Source organism: Taeniopygia guttata, chromosome 3 (genome assembly GCF_048771995.1).
Source record: "Taeniopygia guttata chromosome 3, bTaeGut7.mat, whole genome shotgun sequence".
NCBI lineage: Eukaryota > Metazoa > Chordata > Aves > Passeriformes > Estrildidae > Taeniopygia > Taeniopygia guttata.
In genome coordinates, this window is record NC_133027.1 from 82,762,432 (window position 1) to 82,788,429 (window position 25,998).

At 35.0% G+C, this 25,998-nt stretch overlaps 1 protein-coding gene across 3 annotated transcripts in view; it reads right to left on the reverse strand.

Annotated features, from left to right (window-relative positions):
- Positions 1-25,998, reverse strand: part of CNST (consortin, connexin sorting protein) — a 49,993-nt gene that overhangs the window by 14,610 nt on the left and 9,385 nt on the right. For all 3 annotated transcript variants that reach the window (XM_030268555.4, XM_030268553.4, XM_030268556.4), the window contains 7 exons: positions 21,108-21,545; positions 13,790-13,995; positions 10,800-10,830; positions 7,878-7,964; positions 7,610-7,724; positions 4,732-4,753; positions 4,462-4,558 (listed from right to left, as the gene is read on the reverse strand). In XM_030268555.4, the coding sequence (XP_030124415.4) occupies positions 4,462-4,558; positions 4,732-4,753; positions 7,610-7,724; positions 7,878-7,964; positions 10,800-10,830; positions 13,790-13,995; positions 21,108-21,495 (946 nt within the window). In that variant the 5' untranslated portion in view covers positions 21,496-21,545. The remainder of the gene's footprint in view (positions 1-4,461; positions 4,559-4,731; positions 4,754-7,609; positions 7,725-7,877; positions 7,965-10,799; positions 10,831-13,789; positions 13,996-21,107; positions 21,546-25,998) is intronic.

The following is a 25,998-nucleotide window of genomic DNA, read 5'->3' on the forward strand; positions in this document are numbered from 1 at the left end:
TAAGTTTACATATTAAAAATGCAATCAGATGCAACTTACTTCTGTATTCATATTTACAATACATATGAAAATAATTTTTTCTTATCTGAAATTTCAGAGACACACAAGGAGCTCTACATAGCTTGTCAATTCACCTACTGGTATGATATGCTGATGAAGGAGTAGATGCTTAGCCCAAGTTATCTATGAAATTATTAGATATTAAGCATTACAAGAAAGCCAAAACTCTGTTTTTAGGCTTAAAAAGAAAGAAAGGGGCAGTTAAGAATTAAAACATCGAAGTAAGCTAGCTATGACAGAAACTGCCTTTTATTCCATACTTTAATAAAAAATATGTTAAGATTATGTTATAATAGGACTACTGTTGCAGTAATAGTAGTAACCTCAATCAAGAAATTAGTAACTTTAGAAAGCCCTTATTTGCATTTTTTTGGTCATAGTGAAGAGCAGAAAGGTCTTATGAACAGATTAACAAAGATATCAAACAACGCCCTTCTTAACTGAGCTCTCCATGCCAATTTTGTTCTTCCTCACCTGTTAAAACCTCTCTTAAAATGTGACCTATTTTCTGAACTTGTTACACAAAATTGTCACATTCATTAAAACAAATGTTTGCATTAATTCATTATATACTGAACAATTTTATTAAATTCCAAACTATCCCCCTTTTAATGGATAATGAAATGCAAGGCAGCACAGAAAAGACAGACTTGAAAATTGAAAAAGAGAATATCCAAGAAAATCAAAATGTGGGAAAAAAACCCAGAATGACATTAACAGAAATAAAGAGTACAAGGAACCTAACTTCTGTAAAAGACTGAAAGAATAGGTGTGAGACAGGGCCTTTTAAACAATTAGACACAGATGAGTAAATAGCTCAAGGGATTTGTAATGGGATAGCGAGCCCTTCACATAGAGGTCATGAGTTCAAACACAGCCTGGATTATTGGTACAACATTTTGTTACCATCTGTCAATTTTTCCTAGTGGATATATCCACATTACAACAGGCATCTTTGTTGGCAGCTCCAACTGCAACAAAGATTAAATGGAATTGGAAATTAAATCAGATTCTTTACTGCAAAAGGTGTCCCTTGAGCTCAGGGCACTGTTCCTAAGAAAGTAATAAATTACCCTAGCACTGTTATGTAACCACAGATGTGCAAGAACTGGGATCCAATAATCATTCACATCAAATTTTCAGCAGTGTTCAGTATTTACAACTACTTCAGGCAACCCATGCCCACTACAGACTGAAGGCAAGTTAAGACAAATACTTGAAGACTTAATTAGAAAAGATGCCTTTGCCTACACTAGGTTGACTGAAGACATACCCACCAGGGGTATTTTGCCTGACTGACAGAGGTACAACAAAGTGTCTACAGAAAATTTTTTAGCAACAAAAGCACCTATGGTAATTTAAAAAATGGTTTCTTTTCCCCCAAACAGAGCTGAATTAGAATTGACACTTGGTTTGCTCATCACAGTGTATGCACCACTTTGTCCTGTTAATCTAACACAGCCTAGCAGAGTACTGATCTACAGTAATCTACCAATGGAGAATTCACACATTTCCATCTTTGTCCTTCTTCCCAATTAAAAACAAATCCCATAGAACCTTAAAGAAAACAGGGTATAAAGACTTCCTCCCCATCCTGGAATTGAATCTAAACTATATGTACACACTGCAAACCTATGCTAAGGGTCTTGCTAAATTCAATTATTTCATTAGGAAGGTTTTCATGAAACACAATTATTTATCTTTAGTTAACACTAAGGCTGTTAAGTTTCTGCTTTCAGTCAGAAACTGAAGAAATTAATGTGAAAATGATTTATCAAATCTCATCTTTTAATATACACACACAGTATTAAGGGCCAAATTCGCTCTGTTGGTAGATTCAGAGTGAAAATCTGCGAGAAAATAAAATGTAATAGAACAGACCATGCACAACCCTTGCTCAGAAGAGCAGAAATCTAATTAGGTACTGTCCCAAGAGTCTTGACTGGATGATTTCTTATAAAGCTGTTTGTCAGTCACTGTTTGTAGCCTCAGGAGAGAAGAATTGTGAATTCTTAGGATCAACTGCCTATAGAGGCTCAAAATATATTCCCATATACTTTAGCAGATGAATGGAGTAATTTTTGCTTAAGATTACCAGGCAAGTTTGATTTTACTTCAAAGATGCTACTATAGTGCAGTGCAATAGTCTCTACAATGTAATATAGATATTGCTGCAATGCATTTTATGTATTCTTACTGACAATTGCTACATAAATTCTTATTATATATGGGCCCATATGAAGGCCAGTTCTCAAAACACTTAAGAGTTTCCTTTTCCTGTCTTACTGTAAGTCAGACTTCTACTACAAGCATTTAAATGAGTTAAGTAGTTCTTCCTGTGGTTTGGCAGATACATGCCAAAAACATAAAAAGGTAAAACTTTACATGTTTACTTCTCATTTGTTATTTAATTTTGCTTTTTTTTTTTTTTTTGGTAGAGAAAAAAAACACCTAAAAAGCAGAAGTCAAGCATTGTAAGTTTTCAGTGAGAAGGCCCATGCATTTAGGCTACTGTTGAAAAGGATATATATTAGGAACTGTTTATTTATTGTAATATGGGATTCTGCTGGGGTTCAGGCAAAATCAAGAACCATTTCCAAGCGGTCATATTGCTTCTCGTCCTGAGCTGGATCACTCAGGCACAACTTGTTATCTGAACGATATTTCAGACTATGAATCACCTTTGTGTCAAATTTCTGTACTGGTTCATATTGATGCTTTCCCTACCCAAATCCTTCTGACTGCAACCAAACTCATTCATCCCCAGGCTCCCGATGCACTGACACTGAAGGGCAGCAGCAGCTAATGACCACATAATGCCTCAACAGCTGCTCACACTCGCCAGGGAGAGAATTCATTGCTTCCTCAAGAATGCACTCATCTTTTGAAAAGAATCTTTTGCAAATCTCAACCATTTAAACTTGAGATAGGGTGGAAACATTCCTTTCTCTGTGTTGGAAGTACTTAGAACTGCTGAAAATTTCTCAGCAGAACAGTTTTTTTATTGGATGACACAGCTTTATCAATTCACCAACATTTCACAGGAACCCTAGGATTTTAATGATATTTTGACAAGATTTACATTTAGAGAAAGGCATGAAAAGATCCACTTATACCATTAATTCCTTCCACATTATGTCAAGATAGTATTGTACTAGAGTATTTCAACATTGACAAACAAAATGCTCCTAATTAAGAATGTTCAAATGTTCAGAAATTCTGCTCTCCAGAAAACTTTGGTTTCCACTTGGAATAAAATCAGAGCAAAAATTGTAATTGTCTATTTTTTTCCCATGGGAGTTTCCAACCATCCAAAAATAAAAAGCACCTGTGTTCTTCTGATCTGCTTTCTGAGCTGTAGAACATGTTTGTTTCATATTTCTAATGTTTAATATTTAGTTAGGTTACAAGAAGAGCAGTGGAGAAAAGGCAATATAGGGGTCATGGTAAAAGAGCATGCAGATAAGGAGGATCCACACACGTAGAGAATTGTGACTCTGTATCTTCACATATTTCTGATTCTCCTGAACATCCTGGCTGATACACACATGTAGGATAGTTTAAGCTGAAAGGGACCTCCTAGGATCACTTAGGCCAGGCCTCATCTTGTGAAGAATTTTAGCTGTTTTTGAGGGAAGGTACTTAGCGTAAGTCAATTTTGGCAACTAGAGTATGGCAAAATACCAGAAACTTTTTGCTCAGAGAGACAAGAGATAAAGCACAGCCTGGTTGTCTACCAATATTCTTTCTCACTCTGTCTCCATTTTAACAATTCATTAATTTGTAAATGTTTCCTAAGAACCCAAAGATTCTAAAAAATTACTCAAACAAAAAAGCCCCTGCCCCAAGGCAGAAAAAGGAAAATGAGGCTTAAAATGACATAAAAGTATGTACTGAAAACAATTAACTGAGTTTTTCTCTTCAAGACCCTCCAAAAGCTTCATCATTTTCTGTGTTGTTTTAGAAAAATGCATCTCAAAATCAGTACACTGCATGTAACTTAAAATAGTTACTAATATTGTTAACTGTACTCCACTGCCACACCTCAGAATGTCTGTAATCAGGCTGATTACCTAGTATATATTTTTATACATGCAAATTATTATCTCTAGTTTTATACAACTTTGTAGCTTACATAAGCTAATATAAATGCAGGCACATTTAAGATTTTTTTTTAATGGAGGCTAGAATTACTTCATAAGTATGAATATCGACAACTAATTAAAATTGCATTATTTATCCATTGTACTGAGAAAAAAAAATCATCCATTTGTGCATCTGTAGAGATCCAACAAATGCTGTAGCTTCAAATGAAATAGCTTAATTTTATTTATAGGAATATGTTAATACAGTGTAATATTTAAAACAGATGTATGCACATGTGCATACATACACACATACCTGATTTAAAAGCAGTAGCTTCTCTTTCCTTTAAAGTTCTGGATTCCATTAACTGAGGTAAACAACTGCTTTCCCATGTATTTTCTGCAGCTACTAGCTGTAAAATATGATACTATTATGTGTAATTTTTAGATTTAAACAGGAATGATGTGGCTTTTTGAGACATTCAAACTTCAAAAAGCTTCTAAACTTGAAAGATTTTATCTAATATTTACAATATATTTATTACCAATTTATGACAAAGCAGAATTTAATTAAACAGCTGCTTACCTTATTTTTGGATGCCTGTGGCCTGCAGCAATAAAGGAAAAAAGAATAAATTAAATAACCTAATGGCAACATTCTTCATAATAAATGTAAGTGAAATATTAGAAACTTTTGCTCTGCTGTAAAATTAGCGTAGAACTTTCCTTCCATTGAAAGTGTCAGCCTGCTAGCATACCTTCAAGCACAGATCTGTGCTTGCATGAATATCGTCAGAAGACAAATTAGTCCTAATATTGTTCCACCTAACTGAGAAAGCAGTCAGAAGGAAATTTACTGCAACATATCAAGAAATGTACATTCCTGTAAAAGGTTATGCTCAGAAGAAACTCTACCATCTTTAAAAAATCATAAAAGAACTTGCTATCTACTACTATTTAAAACAGGGATCACTATAAAAGGATTGAGGAATGAAATGACCTCCCAAAAATGGTATTTCCCTCTCCACAGACTGGGACATTTTCTGGGTTCTGTAAGGTACAGAAGCTCCCACTGACTCCATTCAGATTCACCAACGATGCTCACAGCCAGAGTGGACTTTGCCAGCTGGATACAGATTCATGCACAATGTGATTTATCACACATAATCTGTCTTGTAGTCTTTCACACAGCAATGAAGATAAAATGTGGAGCATTTTATTTAAAGCTACTGGAAAAAAGTTAGAGAGAGAAGGGAAGAATACTTATGTTCATACTGTCTAACAAAAACTTCAAAAAGTTACATTGCCTTTTAAATTTTACCATTTAAAATTCAAATAAAGGACACTCAAAACTATCTTTAAAAAGCAAACATGTCCAGTATGTAGCTATAAAACTTGAATATCAGAAAAATTTACTTTCAATTAAAAAAGCAAAATGCTCACATTTTCCAAGACCTGCATGTTATTCATTAAAAGTTAAAGTGGAATTTCAATTAAAAAGTAAAATTAATTTAAAACTTAGGAAAACCCCTGTATATGAAACAACAAAAGCAAATAGGGTTTTGCCTTCAGAGTTTGAAAGAGTAATAGTATTACATACAGAGCACTGATCATGGTAAGTGAACACAAGCCTTAATTTTTATCAAATTGCAGGGTTTCTCAGAGCAGGGAATGACATTTCAAAACTGAAATGAAGGAGAAAGCAGAGTTATTCTCAACAAGGTGACAACCCAGGTGATACCTGGGAGGTGCTGCTCATTGCAGCACATAAATCCCAGCAGAGCTGAGTCTCAGCCTTTCTGTCGTGTGCAGGGAAACGCGGGCTGTGGCAGCCACAGGCGCTCACTGCAACCTCTCAGCAGCAGCACACTGCAGCTGCAAACCTGCAGCTCCAGTGCCACACCTGCCCCCTTATCCTCTGGGAATGCAGGAATACCTTTCCAAGGGCTCCCTCCCAAAGGCATTCAGAATACACGTGAAAAATCCCTGCATGGATTCTGGGAATCAGTCGGGGTGTTTTCAAACTTTGGTACCATCACCCAGAAGAAAAAAATTGATAGCCAAATGTTGCAGCATTTCTGAGAGAGAGAGGGCATGATTTATGTTTGGAGTGAGATTTGAGCTACTCCAGTCTAGGCCTCAGATTTGGGCCTTGTGAGGCCTTCCAGCCTCTGACACAGTTAGAAATTTAGGGTTTGTGGTGCAGTTAAAAATTGTATTAAGGTGTGATGGGAAGCACTGGGCTGTCTGGGTGTGAGGTAGTATAGGTTTATAGTGTAAAGTTTAGGGCACCTTAAGACAAAGATAAACAATGTTAGCTTGCGAATCAGAGTGCCTTTGTAAACTGTAAACGATATAGAAGTGTATATAAATTGCCATCTTCTCTTGAATAAACGGAGAACATTGCATTAATCATATTGGTTGGATGTGCGTTCTGTCCTGTCCAGCTTTCCTGTTTTATGAGGTCCCTGGCTTTGGCCAAATCAATACTCTTTATAAGCAACAGGAGCATTTTGGTTTTTGTTATAACCAGATTGACTATGCCACTGCAAACGTAGGAGAAAACGTTCTCTCTCCCCATCTAATTGAGAGCATCTTGCCTGTCACAGGCAGGCCTTTTCTCAGGCTTTGAATGTAGTTTCCTTATTGCTGTTGGTTGATCATTTTCCAGTGGCAGCTTGTATGATTTTTTCCATCTGTGCATTAAAATCAATGTTGAGACAGTAGGACATTCATACATAAAGGAACAGATCTCCTCCTCCTACCTGCTGGGTACAATCCCATATGTGTCACTACCCAGAAAAGCACCCTAGGCACTGCCCACATGTACTGTGATACTACTGATTCTGGAGGCTGTGGATCAGGCAAAGCAGCTACCAACTGAGATTTCACTGTTCAGAACACTAGGAAAGTACAGAATTACTGCTTCATGTAAATGCAACTGATATGAAATTATTAGAAGGTAACAAGAACTACTTTAAGCATTAAGGAATTGTCCTAAAATGTGGAAATTTGGGAATAAAATCCCATAGGGTAGGTATGAGTGCTGAAGTGTGAGATGCTGGACACTTGCATTTTGAAACAATGAGTAAACCAATAGGTATTAAACATGAATACCATCATTAGTTCTACAGTCTCTCTCTTCCTAAATTAACATTATTCAGTATTTCATTTGGTTGAAATAAAAAAACTCAAAACTCCAGTTCTGGAAAACTGATGATTTGCTAAAATGAGTTCAGATTTAGTCTTCATGCATTCTTCAAACAACATTAAAACAATGTGAAAACTGATGGTAACTGATTTTAGTTACATATCAGAAGGAACCACCACGTTATACCCAAATTCAAGTCAATGATGCAACTTTTATTTTGAGACACTGATTATTTTAAAATACCCATAACAGCAAGGAGACAACAGCTGCAGTAACGTTAGTTTGAGGAGTAATAATACTTTCTTATACTTACTGTTGATGCGAGGAGCAAACTCTAGTAAGCTTTTCCAGTTCTTGGCCACTCAGTTCTTTATCTGAATTCCTCAGTGTTGTAACTGGACTGGGAACTGCTGTTTTCCATTTTCTTTCTACATTAAATCAAAATATTTTTTATTCAAGGCTCAGAGGAATTCCAATATAAATGTCACTTTTGCTATTTAACTTTTTTATCCTGGAAATGTATTATTTAGAGATACAAACTGAAGTCTTTCTTCTACCATATTAGTTTATCTGGTACTCACCCCACTGTTCCTGTATGGAAGAGAGATTTGCAAGCAGCTGCTCATGATAAAGTCGTTCAAGCTGAATAAACTTCATGGCCTTCTCATCTGAATGGAAGGTTAAAGGCAAATGCACACATACGTGGACATGGCATGACTTACTTATAAATGGCATCATGGTTCAATGGGAAGTAATTACACACTTGAAATTTGAAATAAGTGAATCAAAATGAATAATGGCTAGCATCCCGATTTCTGTGCAAGAAAGAAAAAGCAGCAGACATGAAAATGGCAGGCAAGAAATAAAATAAGTTGAGAAACATTCAAAAAATGAAAATCCTATTCATTTCAGCAGGTACCTCTTCCTATGTGCCTGAAGCACAACAAAAAATTTTTCTTAAAAATAAATGACCGAGATGTCATTATGCTGATAACTTTACTGAAAAAATGAAATCTCTGGAAAACGAAAAGCAAAATAATGATACAAATACCAGCACATATCTTGCAAGAAATACAATTACATGCCAATAACCATGACTAACTGAAAATATGACTCCTTTCTACGACCAGTTGGAGACAGTATTAAAATGATCCAACTTCAATTTTTGAAATATACCTTCCCCCCCTTTTCAACCATTGTATGCAACACTGTTGGACTGCTAAGTTTACATTTTGTCTTCCTGAAGATTCTGCTCACTTTTCTTCTATACGAAGAACTCTTTCCCCATGCTTAGGGTTATCAATATATTCACAAAGGTATACTGATAGTCACATATCTTACAATAGTCAGGATAATGCTAGTTCACTAAGCCTGAGTTGTTAGTTGTGCTGTTTGAAGCTGTTTTACCAGCTATTTGAAATGCAATTCTGCAATACAACGAGGATAGAAGTACAGAGAATGAAGTTCTTAGTAATACAGAAAACCCACTTTCCATTATTCATGCTAATTAAAACACTGGAGTAATTATTACAAAACACAACCAGTAGCCTCATTCAATGGCATGGCTTATGAACAATAATATTAATGGAAAGAATATTCCCTGTCTTCAGGCAATCTGTTATTAGAAACAGAATTACAGATCACAGAGAGAGCCTTAGAGGATCAATGCAACAAACCCTGAATTATTTTTAATATGAGATTCCACACTGGATGAATTAAAATGTCTGTCATGGATAATTAATACAGTGCAACATGATCAAGTAGGTTCTTTATTAACCTCAGGAAACTGATGGCTGGAGGTACAGTGCAGATATCCTTCATAAATATGTATTATATAGTGGTGTTGAATTCCACACATCAGGTGTACATTGCATTAAAATATATTTCCTTTGATCAGCTTTAAATAGAATGCCTTTCAATTAAAGCAACGCCAATGAAAGAGGAACTGTTTCTACCATGCCATTTATATTTTAAATTTACTAAATGCCCCCCTGCATCAGAACTTACTACAGCATTTTTCCATGCCTTTAATTTGTGCTGTGCTGTTGTTATTGGACACGAAATGAGTACACAGAAGTTTGGTGAGTTCAAAAGAGAAAAGACCTGGTTTTATTCAAACATCTGGTATTTATAGAATTCTAAAGGCGACTGTGGATTGGAGGATGGAATTACTACTTCTCTAACTACACTGGTTCAAAGATTAATTAATCATTTCTCTCTACCCACAGAGAAATATGTAAACTATTCTGTTTATATATTAAATTGTGTGGGAACTCTGACTCTTAAATATGTAAACATTATCAGGAGGCTAAAGAAGTTTTATGAAAACTTTAAAACTTTCAAAAGAATTATAAAAGAAAACTTAACACTTTTAAAAATCAGGGCAACACTGTGCAATTCATATTTTCTGATGGACACTTTTGAATTAGAAGGTCCAAAACAAAAGTGCAGTCCTCTAAAAAGAATAATGGAGATTTTATTTTATATGTTGCTTTTATAACATTGCAACTGTTAGTTCTCTGGTTTTATCTACATGCTAACATAATTTGTTTAGGTTTCTTATGCCTTGTTACTCACCATGCTAAACTATTGCCTATTTGCTGTATTTTATTTGTACAAATTACAAAATAAAGAAATAATCTGTATGCACAAATTCTGTAAGATATGATGCATCTTAAGGAATCACATATACCTTAAGGGCTTGCCACTGGCATCTTCTTTTTATAATCTGATCACTTCGAAGCAAAGAGGAAATCCCAGTCCACCTTTTCTAAAATTCTAACTTAACTTTGAGGTTTAATATGATTATTGTCTCACACAATTACTGAAATATAAATATATCAGAATAATTACCAGCAGTCCAACTATTACAAATTTTTGACCAAACTTACTTGTATTATCTAGGAACAAATCAAAATAAACTGGACTGCTAAACTGTTCCCAGAAGCAATTACCCATATTTTCCTACAACAATTTCTCAAACTACCTTGATATGATTTTGACTAATTAGCATTTGTCAAACACCCTTTTGCTATTGTTTGCAGGTTGCTGATCTCAGCTCCATGTGTTTGGTATTTTTATTCCAATCTAGACATTTTCAGTACATATTCTAATCAACTCCTGTGACAATTTTATCATTACTATAAGTACCCTATTTGATATAATACATATCCTATCTCTAAACTGGACATCTTCCCAGTTACTAATACTTAGAATAGAAGTTATCTCATAAAAACAGAAGTTCTTTGAAAATGTTTTCTTACTTCCTTGCTAAAGTCCAGCTACTAATGATTGCATCAGTACAGCTATTGGAAGTGAATTTATCCCTAACTCACATTCCAGTTGTTTGATTAAGGAGGATTTGCTAGCATACTGTGTATTTGCTCATGGGTAAATTATGGTCCTTCACTTCCTTATAACCCTGACCCAGCAGATGTGAGTAACAGCAAAGCATACCAAATGATTTTAATACTGTGCAACAATTTTTGCAAGTAAAAGGATACATTCCTCCTCTTGAAAATAGGTCTCAGCTATCTGCAAAAGTGAAAAAAAAATTAAGAATATATAATTTTCATGACAGTGGTAAGGATGTGATATAAACTTTTTATCACAGCTTTAAAAATCTAGTTTGTAGCTTCCTATTTTGTTGGGGTAAAATATGAATGTTCTGACAAAATACATGTATTCCTATTCTAGGAAAAAGGTTTTGAATGTCCATCAAAGACCATAGAAATATTAAGTCCTCTCACACAAAACAGATTTGATTTTGCGTAATTTACAGAATTACACAAACCAGAAAATCTTAGTAAGGTTTTATCTTCCTACAACTATAAAAATTATTTCAGAAACATTTTTAGTTATCTTAATAGAAAGCTTAAAATGACTTAGAACAGAAGTACTAATTTTACTGATACCAGTTCAAAAGTTTGAATTCTGTGCCTGACCAATGTTTCCTTATGTTTGATCAAATTAAGATCATTGCTGTCATCTCCTGAGCAGTCCATTGCAATGTGTTAAAATAGAAATGGGAGTTTCCTGACTGATAAGAAAAGAACAGTCTTTTGTCTCCCTGTAGACAAAAAATATTTGAGAATCGCAACAATAACTTATTTGTGCTTGTTACAAAACTGTGCAGGCTTTCCTAAAAAGCTGAGGAATACTAACATCATTGTTTGTAAATGCGATGAAATACAAAAGATATAAACTTCAGAAGTATTCTAAGGAGCTCTACACTACCAGTGACCTTTACAAGCAGCAACTAATCAGTTCCTGGGGACATCAAATTTTGGCAGTCTTCCTGTTTGCCATGCATGGTGAGGCAAGGGCAGAGCTTGCAAAATGTGCCCAGGACTGCAGGCACGCTGATACCACAACATTCAGGCTGAGGCACCTCATAGATGATTCCCCAATGACTTCAGTGGGAGCACTCAAAAATTCAGTCTCAAGATCTTTGGGACATATCAGTTTAAGTAGTTATATAATAGAGGGCTTAAATACGCACTTTTCTTAGCAATTATCTTCAGACTTCTACAAAAGACAGCAATTTGATAGAGGAGTCTAGATTACAAATTGTATTTCCTGGCTCTCAGCCTTACTGCTAACCACTAGACCATTCTGAGCCCAGTACCTCTGAAAGAGAATGGCTAAGTGACTTTTAATGTTTTTTATCTACACATTTTGTCTGCTGTCCACAATAGCCTCCTAAAAATTTTTGGAGCTGTCAAAGCTCTACCTACGTTTTATATAAAAATACCTCTTAGATTCTGTAACAAGTTGTAAACAAATCAAATTATTCCCATTCAAGACAGGAAAAAAAATTACATCCTATTTTAATTAGAAGTTGACTCTTAGAACAACCTCTATTATCCAAGAGTCTTTAAATATTCAATACAAGCTTCCCACAAACACCATGGGGGTTAATACTCCAGAACAGCTGACACAGCTCTTGATTTTACATTGAAATTTACCAGATAGAATAAAAAAAGGATGTTGTAGAAGAGTATTTGATAGACTTGGTTTAATGTTACTGTCAGGCTGTATTAGCAATCTGAAAAAATAAAAAAACAAACTGAAGATGACAGGTTAATTCACTAGAAAGGGGAAAAAATTCTTAATAGACTCACTGTACAGGAATGCTAAACTTAAAATCCTCCCCTCTCCCACCCTCTATTAAAAAAACAGGTTATGAGCCTTGTAAGTTCCATCAGCTTTCTTTCAAAGGCTCCATTCAAAATGCTTGATAATTTTTAGGAAAAAAAGGCAGTGTTTAAATACATATTTCAATCTGAATATGCAGATTTTGTTCTCAGCTCTGTCACAGATCCTGTATGACTTTTAAAAGGTTCATCCCCTTAGGGTTTGGCTTCCTCATCTAAAAAGCAACATGTTTCACCTCCATCATGTGCAATTCATCCCCTTGATGTTTGTAAAGCATTTTAAGTTTTTGCCCTATCTTGTTTTCCAAAAATGACCCTTGTACTGGCTCATGAAAAACCACCAAATTTGATGAGGCTAAAAGCAAAAATTGTTAACCCTAAAGCTAAGCTTGTGATAAGTTAAGGAACAGTATCAAATATCTTCGCTCAAGCATGGATTAAAAAAAATAATTTAAAATTCTATGTCAAATGTATATTATCTATAATGTGCAATCCTAAAGAGAAACCTCTTTCTCCCATATAATTGCTTTTTTTTGTATTAAATAAGAAGAATGCAGGAATGTAATTGCAATTCAAAAATTAAAAATATCTTCCAAAATAAAGACAATGCAGCTAAGTCAAATCAGACATGTATAGTATCTACATATCTCCCATATTAGACATCATAGCCAAGCAAAAGGTCTTCTAGTCTACTCTCAGTCTGACAAAACTAAATAACAACTGTACATTAATACTGCATCAAGTTCTATCCACATATTCATTCTGCATCATAATCTCCAGAAAAAAAAAGCAACATACTGGCCAGTTTGTAAGAAAGACTGCTTTTCAAACTATAGGTTTCCCTTTGGTCTTGCAGGTGTAGCAACTATGCTAATATAAAGGTATACACTAAGAAAATTTTAAATCTTAATATTCATGCATAAAATTTATGCTAGAAAGATTTCTGCAGCAGTATAAACAATTCCAGACTTAAATTTTTACTCGGGTATTGGCTGTTCTGTAACTATACCAGTGTCTTACAAACCTTATTCAAGGTAGATTAAAGAGTGATTTTGCTAAATCTTCCTGCCAAACTAATTTCACCAATTGGGGAGTTAGAAACCCACCCTTAAAGAGTTTCCTTTAACTACAGAATATACTTACAAGGCAATTTATAATTTAAGAAATATTAGAAGATCTTAGAAGAGATATTTGCCTTGACCATCTGTTATGCATTGAAGCATCCTGTCTAGATATGAGAATTGGTATAAATTGCATTCATGCATATTTTTCCTAATGAATAAAGGTCTCATATAAAAGTAAAATTGGGTGCAGCACCCCAAAATCCTAGAAAGTACCTGATGGAGACACAGGGGCAGTATCTTTGAATCCATCTGCTCAACCTCTTCACGGAGCAAAGAGAAAAGAGACTGCAATGTTTGCTTTTGGTCTTTTGGATCAAAGTTTTCCTTTGCTTCAACAGCACTTTCAGCCTGCACAAAATCTGTATCTGTATGAAGAGCATTTTCATCCTGGATCACTGTGGTTCCCACTGTAGAACTGCCTTTAAAAAGGACAAGTACTTAGGTTAGGATTAAAAAGAAAATACATCGAGCTGCTTTTTTAGGAAATTTAATTATGAACATTATGAATTAAAGCCTAGTATGTCAAATAACATCACTGCTACACTAAATACTGGCCTTGTCAAAATTAATTGTGACAGGTCTGTCTCATTGTCAGCTCACCTACCCAACAGAACACAGTAACATACATCAGAACATCAGATATATTTGTACACTTCTAAATGGGACCCTACTTTCACTTACGGGAAAAAAAAAATCAGAACACTTAGAAAGTGTTATTATACAGAGTTATTAACAAGAGATCAGGATGACCTAAAAGTGCTTAGAATGCAGTTTTGCACCAAAAGGGCAAACAGCAGGTAGGTGAGGGCAGTATGGCTGAGGTTTTCAGTTTGTCTCTCTGCTCCTGCCACGGAGCTTGAACAAGGAGGTGTCCTGGGGATGGACACACACAAGGGAAGCAGGACAATTCAATGGGTTCCTGTTTTTTAGATGATAACACAGTGGCTCCTCACAATGACAGCAGGATCTTAACGAACAGAAAGAAGCAGAGCAGATGATGCTAATGTGGGATTCTGTTGTAGGAGAGAGATGTCTACGGGGAGTTTCCTGCTGAGTGAAAAGGAAGACCCCCCCCCTCCATAGCTGGATAGTTTCTTTGAGTGTCCAGGGAAAGAGGCAGTAGTGCTAATCTATGTTGGTAACAATGACACAAGGATGTGTAAATTGAATTTAGATCCCAGAACTTCTTGCTAGATGGAAAACTAGATTCTCCATGGGACAGTTCCTGGCAGTTCACTGTTGCCTGTCTCCAGTTTTATAGAAGTTGTGAAAAATGCATATTTTATGAGTGGCTTTTCGCAAATGTTACAATGAATATTATATGTGTAATGTTAGAAAGTTATGCTGTATTAATTCTCTTAAATAGTGTGTTAAATATAGTTGTAGGTTCCAACATAATGTTAAAATAGAGACTATGTATGTGGGGAAGTTTTTTTTTTAGGAATGAGATACTCGCTTTGAGGAACACCTAAATCTCCCACAGGAGAGGAATTTATGCCTTCTTATCAAAAGAAGCTAATTTCTTCAGGCCTTGCTCAGACTCGAAGACGCCAGGGGATTAAAGGAAACAGTTGACATACAACAGACAGAGTTTCTTGTTTAGAATAGAATGTATGCATAACCATGAAGGATGTATGAATATGCAACAAGTATATTGGTTTAAGGGTGATTCCTTTGTTCACAAGTCATGCTTTTTATGGCTTAGTGTCCGAGAGCATCTGGACGTCCATAATTCTTTGCTTTTTATTGTCTTGTAATTGTCCTAACTCTAAACTTTATTACTCTAATTGTATTACTACTTTTATAACAATTTTATTATTATTAAACTTTAAAAATTTAAAAAACCAAGTGATTGGCATTTTTCACAAAGTCAAAAAAAGTCAGGCATTCAAGTGGAGATATGAAAAATAATGTAAAGCATAACCGTACAAGAATATTACACGAAAAAAACAACTTGCTGGATGCAAATTCCACATTTTATTGTTAGAAATGCAAAACTTGTGTATTTTGATCATGAATAGTTATGAGAAAATGTTAAATGAGATTAACAAAGAAGTGTAGAGTAGTGGTAGTGACAGCAGCAGTGGCAGAAATCAACTACCCATATACTGACTTGATTAGTCTCTCACAAAGATCAGAGAGCAATAAATTACAGCTTCCTATAAAACACAGAGCAACCAGAAAACTACAGCTGATTCCAACACTTAATAAACTCATTTTTATTTCTCCATAAAACATTGAATTTTGCGCACTTGCATAAGACGGAATTTAAAAAAATTCCCACAATTGTTTAAAATGTAGAGAATTTGGCCACAGAAATGTGCACAATAAACTTTTAATAAACTCAGATTATAATGAGTATTGGTCCCCAGCTACACCCATTTTCTGAAATCATGTTATAATTTGAAAGATGGACAGCTGAGGGTACTGTTTCAAGTATCTCTGTGTCCTCAGTGTGGGCACTCTGTTTCAGACCCCTCTGTTTTCATCACCTCTGAAACCCAAAAGTGATGATTCAGGTTTAAGATTTAGGACCTAAGAAAGGTATTAGCTTGTCCATGGAATGCTCCACCATTCTGATTATTTTAAACTCTTTATTTAGTAAACTGTCCAGTTTAGGACTACTAATAATCTCTGTGGGTGGCTATTTTCACAGGGCTTAATGCCAGAAAAAATATGGGTGTAACTTAACATTGCTTTTTCAAAATGAATGCACATGTCTGATCTTCCGGTATTTATTTGGGTTTCCTGAGGGCCAAAAGTAACAAGAGACACAACTGGATGCAAGATACAAACCAGGAAATACTTCTAGAGATGGAATTAAGGCTGTCTTTAAAAATACAGCTTCCTGTTTAGCACATTCTCATGAAACCAGAAAAGAGGGTCCTCGTGTTCTGGCAAACCATTTCTCTCAGAAAAACAAACAAAGAAACTAAAAGTCACTTCAAGCTGCACTTTTTTAAGCAGTTAATAGTCACCTGTCATATCAAAATATGAACATTGACTGCAACACATTCAATAGCAACTCTCATGAAAAACCTTAATTTTAATGTTTTCATGATACTGTTGCTAACACAGTTCATAAACTGCATTATTATTTGTACAGTTGAGTTGTATGGTTGAGTTGTCACTTGGAATCAAATCCTGCTATCAAATTTCTTCCCTGATTTTGAAAGTGAGGCCTTACAGTTATGTGCATTAATTCTAACTTATCTGATTTTCAACACAAGACAATATTTGTGCCTTAGTAGCACTACAACAAAGCACTTTTACTGTAACACTTAGTAATGCTATTTCACCATAAAGATGTGGTGGGCCAGGATCTCTATTTATTTTTTCCCCCATTCTTGAAAACAGCACTCTACTTTTTCCAGGAATCAATCACTCTTACTGTCCAAAGCAGATGGATTTTTTTTCCCACTAGATACAGGTATAGTACATATATTTCTGAATTTTTTAATAAGGATTAAATTTTTTTTCACTTTATGATATTTACTCCACCCCAGCATGGAACCAAAGCCTTTATGAAAATGTGTGCAAAAAGACACAGAAGGCATCAGTGGCCAGAGCACTCCGCAGGTCCATGGCAAAGAGCCAGGCTCAAGTTTTTGCTCTGCCAGACTCCCAAATGTTTCAACTGACCCCTTCTATACCGAGATGGGTGTGCTAATGTTTCCTAAGATATGAAGAGAGCAAACATTCTCTCAATTTCCCAAACAGCTCACAGAAGCAGCCCCATGTTTTCCTAAAAAAGATCAAATGTTGACATACTTTTTGAATAAAGCCCCACATTTTTTCAGTATGTCTCAGGTTTTCTCTTTTTCAGTACTGCAAGTACATTAAGATACTCTTTGTTACCCACCTGAGGATGAATCCAAGGTGCAAGTATGAGTGATTTCCTATCAAAATAAAATGATGGATGTTGCCCTCTGCTTTTTATATGAATTTGAATATTCATATTCAGTAGCACTAGTTGAGTCACCAGTGACAGAAGTTTCTAATACAGAAAATATATGGCAATCTCTTTTTTTAAACATTCTTTGGTACCCAATACAGAAAGCTGTTTCAGACTGATTCATTCAAGAACTATTGAGGAAATAAGAAAAAAGACCAGCAAGTATTTAAAAACTATTCATTTTTAAAATAAGAGATTTTTGAGATAGATGTGTTGGTGGTAAAGATATAACTTCAAATGAGCAAGCTCAAAATCTTGTTTAGTTTGGTACAGAGCCCTAAATTAAATAACATGACTTGAATTTTCATGTAATTTGACTATCTTATATTAATATATTTTATTTCCTTCAATACCAATTCCATTCCAAAAACCTTCTTCCTTCCTCCACTTTCAAGCTGCTATAAGAAATAAGTGGAATAATTTACAGAAAAAGCATATGTTGCAGAATTTAACTTGGGGAGAAAAGATTGAGAGCAGGTTACCATGTTATACAATGTTAAGGAATCATATAATGATTTGACAATAGTAAGTTATGCAAGGACTGACCTTTTTGAAAAAAGATGAACTTATTTTCAGAGAATAAGGATAATCTGAAGTCCATATTTAGAAAAAATATATCGGAACAGATTAAACTTGATGAATCACTATCTCTACCACACTAAAGCTAGTACAACTCTTTACAAGGAATAACATTATGAATAATCACCAAAGTTTAAATTCTTCAGTTAAAATATACATGTATTATTTGGTCATCAATCCTCCCTAACCACATATAATCATAGTACATTCAAAACTATTATGAGTATACAAAAAGAATATGAGAAAAAATTAGGATCTAGGAGCTATAGACTTGTCCATCTCCTCTCAATTTCCCACAGCATCAAGAGGGCTAAAAGGAGATGCTTCTTCAAACAATAAATAGATTAAATCCTGGAACTGCTTACTGCAGGATACTGAAATGGATGCAAAAAACGACTGTAAGTCAAGTGACAAATTCACTCTAAAGTATTACAGTCTATCAATTGCCACTTGGGGAAGTCCTGAGATTGCTGCAGATGGAGAGCAGAACATGCAAACAAATCACTACATGTTTGCCTTTGCCTTGTACTCTCACCTACAAATCCTCTGTTGGCCTCTAACAAGAAGACTACTGAACCAGAAGAATCTTCAACCAGGTATAGTGACAGTTAAGCTTGCCTTTCAGTCTACGGATAGGAGAAGCTAGGATAATTTTTGCTTCAACAGATCCCAAGGATATACACAGAGATAATAATCCAACTTACAACTGCTTATTCTCCACAAATAACTATTTAGAGGGTTTCAGCCATATTGAAAGCGCGAGTACTTGCTTTTTCTTCTAAAGTAAAAACACGTTGAGAGCAGAAAATTGCCTTCTGTAACGATCGCCAATATTCTGCTGAGCAAGTCACAAGCAAACAAAAATGACTAAAATGTAATTTTCCACATAAATTGCTTTAGTCACTAGCAAGAAGAGGAATATGAACAACGTGTTTTTGAAGTCAAATGTCATCTTTTCTAGAATGGCAACATTTAACAGCAACATAACAGGTATGCTTATGGGGAAAAAGATTCATAAATCTCTTCCTTAGTTATGAGTCAAAGTAACTCATCCATGATTTCTCAACAGTTTAAAATAATTTTTTATAAAATTCACAACAATACATGCCATGCAAGTATTTAGTTTGATATTCCAGCTTGCTTGTGTGGTACTCTGCTATCACCCACTCAGGAATCTTCCACTCTAGTTTGATTATTCTCTCCTTATCTCTGAGTTGGTATAAAGAGAAGAATGCAAGTTTGGACCTTTATGTAGAAGATGTAGTGAGATATTCAGGAATAATTTAAAAGAGCTGGTGCTGGAAATTAAATGGAAAATCACCACTAAAATAAAGACATTTGCAACATCAAGAAATTGTGACACAGTCAACTGCATTTTGTGAAAACAGAAGAAACATTACATGAGAGTTATATAAAAAATTACTAAATGTATATTAGCCCATAAACAATGGGAGATACGATGTAATTTTGTATTTTGATTTTCCTCTCTAACAACCAAGGTTCTTTACTAATAAAGTAACAAGAGTTTATTCATAAGAATTCAACAAAACTCTGAAGAGTTTTGCAGACAGGATGTTTTCTTGTCTTCTACATTGCCAGGCTGTTCCATGAAATGTTCTGTATTTTCAGGATTCTGATTTTTGTCTTAAAACGTCAATCTACTGTGGACAGCTCATTTTGCTGTATTTCTGTAGCAGTTAATTCAACAAGAATACAAAATAATGGAGCAACACTATGAGCCAAGTTTAACTTCCAGTGTTTATGTGAGTTTTTTCCTTTTCTTCCTCTTCTTGTGCTTTACATACCTATGTCAACTCTTCATCAACTTGTTTTTTGTTATTCCCATGATATAGATGACTGGTTCTCAATTACTTCTGCCAATCTAATTTTAATTATTATGTTATTAAAACTTAAATCTACAGGTGAAATATATCTACTTATTAAACGCTGAAGAAAGTTATTCAGAAAACATTCTCCCTGTAATGACAGATTTCAGAATATTTTTATCTGTACCAGAAAATATAATTTTTCTTTTCAGATTTTGTCTATTTGTACAAGATATGAAATGCAAGGCTTCCCTCTTTTCCTGTTTTTACCTATTCTATTATCCCTTAAAATAATAACCAGTTTTCCAATTAGGTCACAAAAATACTTGCCATTTAGGAGGAAAGTTATATTTTAAAATAATTTAGTTTAAAATGCATGGAGAAAAGCACACATGAATCAGCTCTTTCAAAGAAACCTGTGCATGAAACATACTGATTTTAATTAATATATACAGGACGATGACACATAAGCTTTAGAATGTATGCAAAAACCTAATATAACACATTCTGTTACACTAAATCCTACTCCTTCAAAAAGGGAAGAAGGATTTCAAATAAGAACATGCAATAAACATTACATTTTCCTTATCCAATTCACATCCAAAATATCTAAAGAAAAAGTAACATCAAAAATTGGCAGGAACATATTTTTAAACAGTTTGTTACCCAAAACACACAACCTTGGCCTATCTGGTAAGCTTTGAAAAATGTAAGTAAATTTTACAACAACTGGGCAAGATCAAGATATTTGGTACTCATAACAAGATTTCAAATGTTGACACGGGATCAAGGCACCAAAATGTTGCACTTGACCATGATACTCAAATGAGCAAAACTGTAATGCCAGAATTTCTGTCCATTCTGATTTGGACGCCAGCCCAGTTTCCATACTGACACTGAGTACCTCCCTCTACTTCTGTTTACTTCATGTGTTACATTTGCTACATAGCCACTGTTTAAAATACAGAAGGTGAAAACATGCAGTTTGATTGAAGACTAATAGCAGTTCTGGAAAGAAAAACAGTAAAACAAACTAAAACCCACCAAACGTTTAGTGAAATGCTAAAAGTAATTAGTACAACACCTAAAATATATTTCTTATCAGCTCACAGATTTAAACTACAGTGTTACTTCTGAAATACACAGAACAAAAATATTTTAAATTAAGTACCTTTAGATTTTTTATTGGAGCTTCTTTTGCTTCTTGGACTTCTTTTTCCACCTGGCTGTTTTTCTGTAATAGGCTTTTCCTCCAGCTGAGGGTCCATATGGACATTTACAGATCTTCTCTCAGTCTCACTTTCTTTACAGCTTGGGATCCAGTCTCCACTGTCCATATTTTCATTATTATTGATGTTATCCTGTTCACCTTTATCCTGTCGTCCCATAGCAGTGTTACTACTGATCAGAACTTCATTCCCATCACTATCAAGTTGATTTTCATTTTCATCAGCTGAAGGAATCAAATGAGATGCCAAACTTTCTACCCTATAGTTAGCAGGAAGACTGTCCTTTGAGTCTATTTGTAGATCATTTGGTGGAAAGTCTCTGTCATCCATTAGAGCGTTGCTTGTTGAACCACTTAATCTCCCTCCAGATATTTTTAGACCTAAAATATAAAATGGAATGAAGCATTTACAATATGTATAGTATAACAGATAAATTATGTCAGCCAGTGCCAGCCACTAAAGACTCACATTAGCCAAGTGATACAGCTTAAAAGTACGGGGAATTTCTTTCATTCACTGACCTACTTAAAGTCTTAGCATGGGGGATATTTACATACAAAAAACCCTATGAAGTTATATTTTTATCCAATTATAATTGGATAAATTATAGCTACCTGAGCAAAAGCGTAGCTGATCTTTACAACAGTGCTTCTGTTGTTACAGCTGAGGTAATGAGAAAAACAAAAAGATAAACAGAAGCTACCTCACATCCCCCTTCCCCCCCACCCTTTAAATCCATGGCTAAAACAAAAGCATTCTTGTCAAATAAGATCATAGTTTGCCTGAAATAAAAATAATAAAAATAAACCTGGGAGGAATAAAAGTAAACAACTCTTAATTCTGTCAGTGATGGTATCAGATCAAACTTGCAGATAGATTAACTGTGTTACCAGAATTAGATGGAAGTAGAACTTGTTTATTGCCTCAATTGTCACATTATTTTCAAGAAAACATTCAACATGTGTTCAGTATACACAGAAGCAGATGGTTTGTTGATAAAAAACCAAAACCCCCACCTACTCTCAGCAGGAGTCAATTTTCCCTTTTTGTGAAGGTGCAACTCCAATCAATGCTGCAATTAGACACATTCATGAGAACAAAAAAAGAGTAACTTAGCAGAAGACCTACATGTTACAGAATCATTGTTATATCAGTTCCTATCTTTAGCCTTTAGAAGCAGGGCAATACTGCTGTTTAATTTAGCAACCATATACCCGAAATACAGCTCCATTTTGTACATCTCACTAGATTTAGCTCACGTTTTTAACAGTGAAGCCAAGAAACAGCAAGCACTCTTGTATTACAGAAGAGCTTAGGTAAGCCTCCTACAGCAGCTTCCTATACTTTCCCTTAAATGAAAGTACATTTTAGGATACTTGTTTTCTCCAGGCTTTCTTAACTCTTGGTATACACAAGCTGAGTAAACGAAATACACACTTGGTAAATTTGCAAGATAGTCTTTCATTTTACTTGCTAGAAGAATTAAAGTTGTGAGAAAATGGAAAAAAATTTAAAAGAATAAGTAGGCTTTCCTTCATACATAGAAACATATTTCTGACAAAGATTACTAAAGAGATTTTACCCAAATCATTCCTTCATAAACTTCATAGTTGCTAAAAAGACTGAGGGAAAAAAAAATAAAAGAAAAAGAAAACATCACTCCTATCTTAGGCACAAGAAGGATTTAGGGAGCTATAGGCTGCTCTGCCTCACCTCAGTCCTCAGAAGATACTAACAGCAAGTTGAGGCATTTTCAAACATCTGAAGGATAAGGTGGTCATCAAGTGCAGTCAGCATGGACTCATGATGGATAAGTTGTGGTTCTACAAAACACTGACTTGCTTAGCAGAATTAGGGGGAATAATGGATGCGATTTACTGTGCCTGGCTTTTGACACTGTCTCCAACAACATGCTCACAGACAACCACACAAAGTACAGGCCTGGTTAAATAGATGGTGAGGAGTTCCAGAGAAGCATACAGAGGGCAACAAGCCACCACCAACTGGGCAACACAAAAGCAAAAGCCAGCACCACCCAGGACAACTCCATCTCTGCTTCCAACCTGAAGAACTGGCTAACCACTTCCAGCCATACCAGTCTAACAAAAATTACTGCCTACCCTAAAACATATAAGCAGCAGCAGGGAAGGTTAGACTGGACATCAGGAAGTATTTCTTTACTAAGGGTGTGGTCAAACACTGGAACAGGCTTCTTAGAGAGGTGGCCAATGTCCCAAGCCTGTCCAAGACGCATTTGGACAACGCTCTTTGCAACACACTTGGTTAGCCCTGAGTTGCTCAGGACAAGGTGCTGACTATAGGTCCCTTCTGATGGAAATATTCTATGTTGTTATAGAAGAATTATGTATTGTACATAGAGATGAAAGTTGTGTTTTCCTTTGGCAGCCACATTACGTGATAATTGATTTTCCTTGAGCGGCAGAGAGACACACTCACTAGAAGGATGCTCCTTAATCACGCCATTTTCTCTCAAAGAGAGTTAAACACAAAATTAAAGGTTAAGAGGAGGACAGAACTTCAATCAGAGCAGAAAGAATCAGAACTAGATGTTACTAGACACCCATATTACAGTTAGGTTGATTTATTGATACCTGTTCTAAAGCACTAAAAAAATAATCCCAAACACAGTATTATATTTAAAAAGTTCACTTTTTAGTCTTCATGCCACATGAAATAGCAACTACTGCTGCTTTCCTCAGCTCACAGATCAAATAATGCATCAAAAGGGGTTGAAGTAAATTGCCCAAACCCAAAGAGGAATTAGTTTTAACAGTAATAATTTAAAAATCAGAATGTCCTACCACCACTGTCTTGCTTCCACCTGTAGAAAACAGTTTATTCTTCCAACAGTCAGCAAAGGGAAAGAGAAATACAAATGAATTTGAACAAGGTGTTTCCTACTTGACTGTGAAAAATGAGAAAAGATGCTTTTGACAAGTGTTATTTGCTGTAGAGGAAGCTAACATTCTGATGGAAAATGTTAACTCACTTCCTTTGAACATTTGGCTGAAACGATAGTCCCTCTGTAGCTGAGAAGCTGGAAAGCACAACATTTCTTGGTTTATTGCTTGAAATTCAGTATTTCTCCAAATAAAAGTAGCCCTGAAAATCTATTCCTTTCTACAACCCTTAGGACTCCTTAGAGGATGAAAACCCAAAAAGAGCTAGTTCAAGGAATTTAGAACACTCTTGCCCTTGATCTTTTAAAAGTATTTCCCCTCCCACTCAGATGAAATTTTTTACCTTCTTGATTTCAATGCTGCTATTTGCAATTCCTTTTGAGTCTGTCAAGGCACTAGGCAGGTATCAAAGTGAATGTAAATCCTGTGAGAATTAACTTTAGCTCTGTCTAAAAACAAAAGTAGAAACACTTATTTATAAACAAAATGAAATTAAAATCTCTTAAGATTTAAATGCTATTTAGAAGACGATTAACATGGGTTCCTGTATTTATGAATTTATTTCACTGAAATGAATTGTAAAACAAACAACATGTTAATAAAAAATGTTTGTTTCTCCATAGGCCCATCTTTCCTCTCTTCACTGGTTGCCCAAAATTGAAATAAAAGCTAACACTGAGTAGAACTGTGCTGACCTTTGTTAAAAGGTACTGATGAATAAAAGTGCTTCAGTTGCCACACAGATTCATACAATTGGCACATGTAATCATGGTGATTATAGCACAAATGAAAAATATAATGGAAAATATTTGCCAAGTGTCAAAAAGACTAAGTCTGTATTGAAGAAATTACTTGTATGTTTGTTTGCTTTAGGACAAACAGTATGTACATTAGAGAAATAGCCCTCGTTTGTAATTTAGGTCAACTCCAGTTTTAAAAGGCCCATACCCATTAATGTTCCCTTTCATGTACTGCATACAACCTAATATAATTTTGACAACTTTTTCACTTGCTTACTTTTTTCCAATACATCCTTACTATGGAAATATAACCTTAAATATATCTGTTTGGGAAAAAAAAAGGTAGTAAGAAGTGGGATCATTCCTGACCTGGCGTGGATAAAATTTGAAGAGGGCATTAAAAACAAAACAAAACAAAACCACAAACACCACCAGGCCCCTTAAACTTAAACTTCCATACTAACTCAGCTCCTTTATCCTGAACAGCTGGTAGGCTCTGTGAATGTTTACTGAAGATACAGTGTAGTATTTCATTTACTGATCTTGGATGTATCTTACAGAACAATCCAGATCATAACATTGTTTCTTCTAACATTCGAAAGTTTACATCCAACTGTTTTTTTTATTCCATTTGATTGGTTTCATATAGCTTTTTTGTCAAAGACACTATTTTCCCTCTCTCATTCTCATGCCATTTAATTTTCCTGTGTTTATTAAAGAGATTTAAATCTTTTAATTCTTTGAAAGTCAGCTTCCCCACCATATCACAAACGCTGCTCTGTTCAAAATGAATGGGCATTTCAAATTGGTTCCCAGTGGTGCTTCTATGCAATATTTTCATTAACTTTGATGATAAACCACAATAGCAGCATATAGTCTGCAGCTAGAAGTAGTTATAAGCATTTTTGAGGATTTAATTCAAAATTAATTGCAGCAATAAGTGCTCCAAAAGGAATAACACAAAATTCACTAACACAAACAGAATATCCCTAAACTCCTGGAATAAATGCACACATCTATCTGAAATAGGGATTAAACAGTAATTTTGTTATGATGAAAAGCACCTCAAAGAGATACTGGGCAGAAAACTGACCATGAGTCCAAGCTTTCTTTTTCTCCTGAGGTATAATACAGCAAGTGTTACATGCACAAGAGGACTAATTATGTTCTAC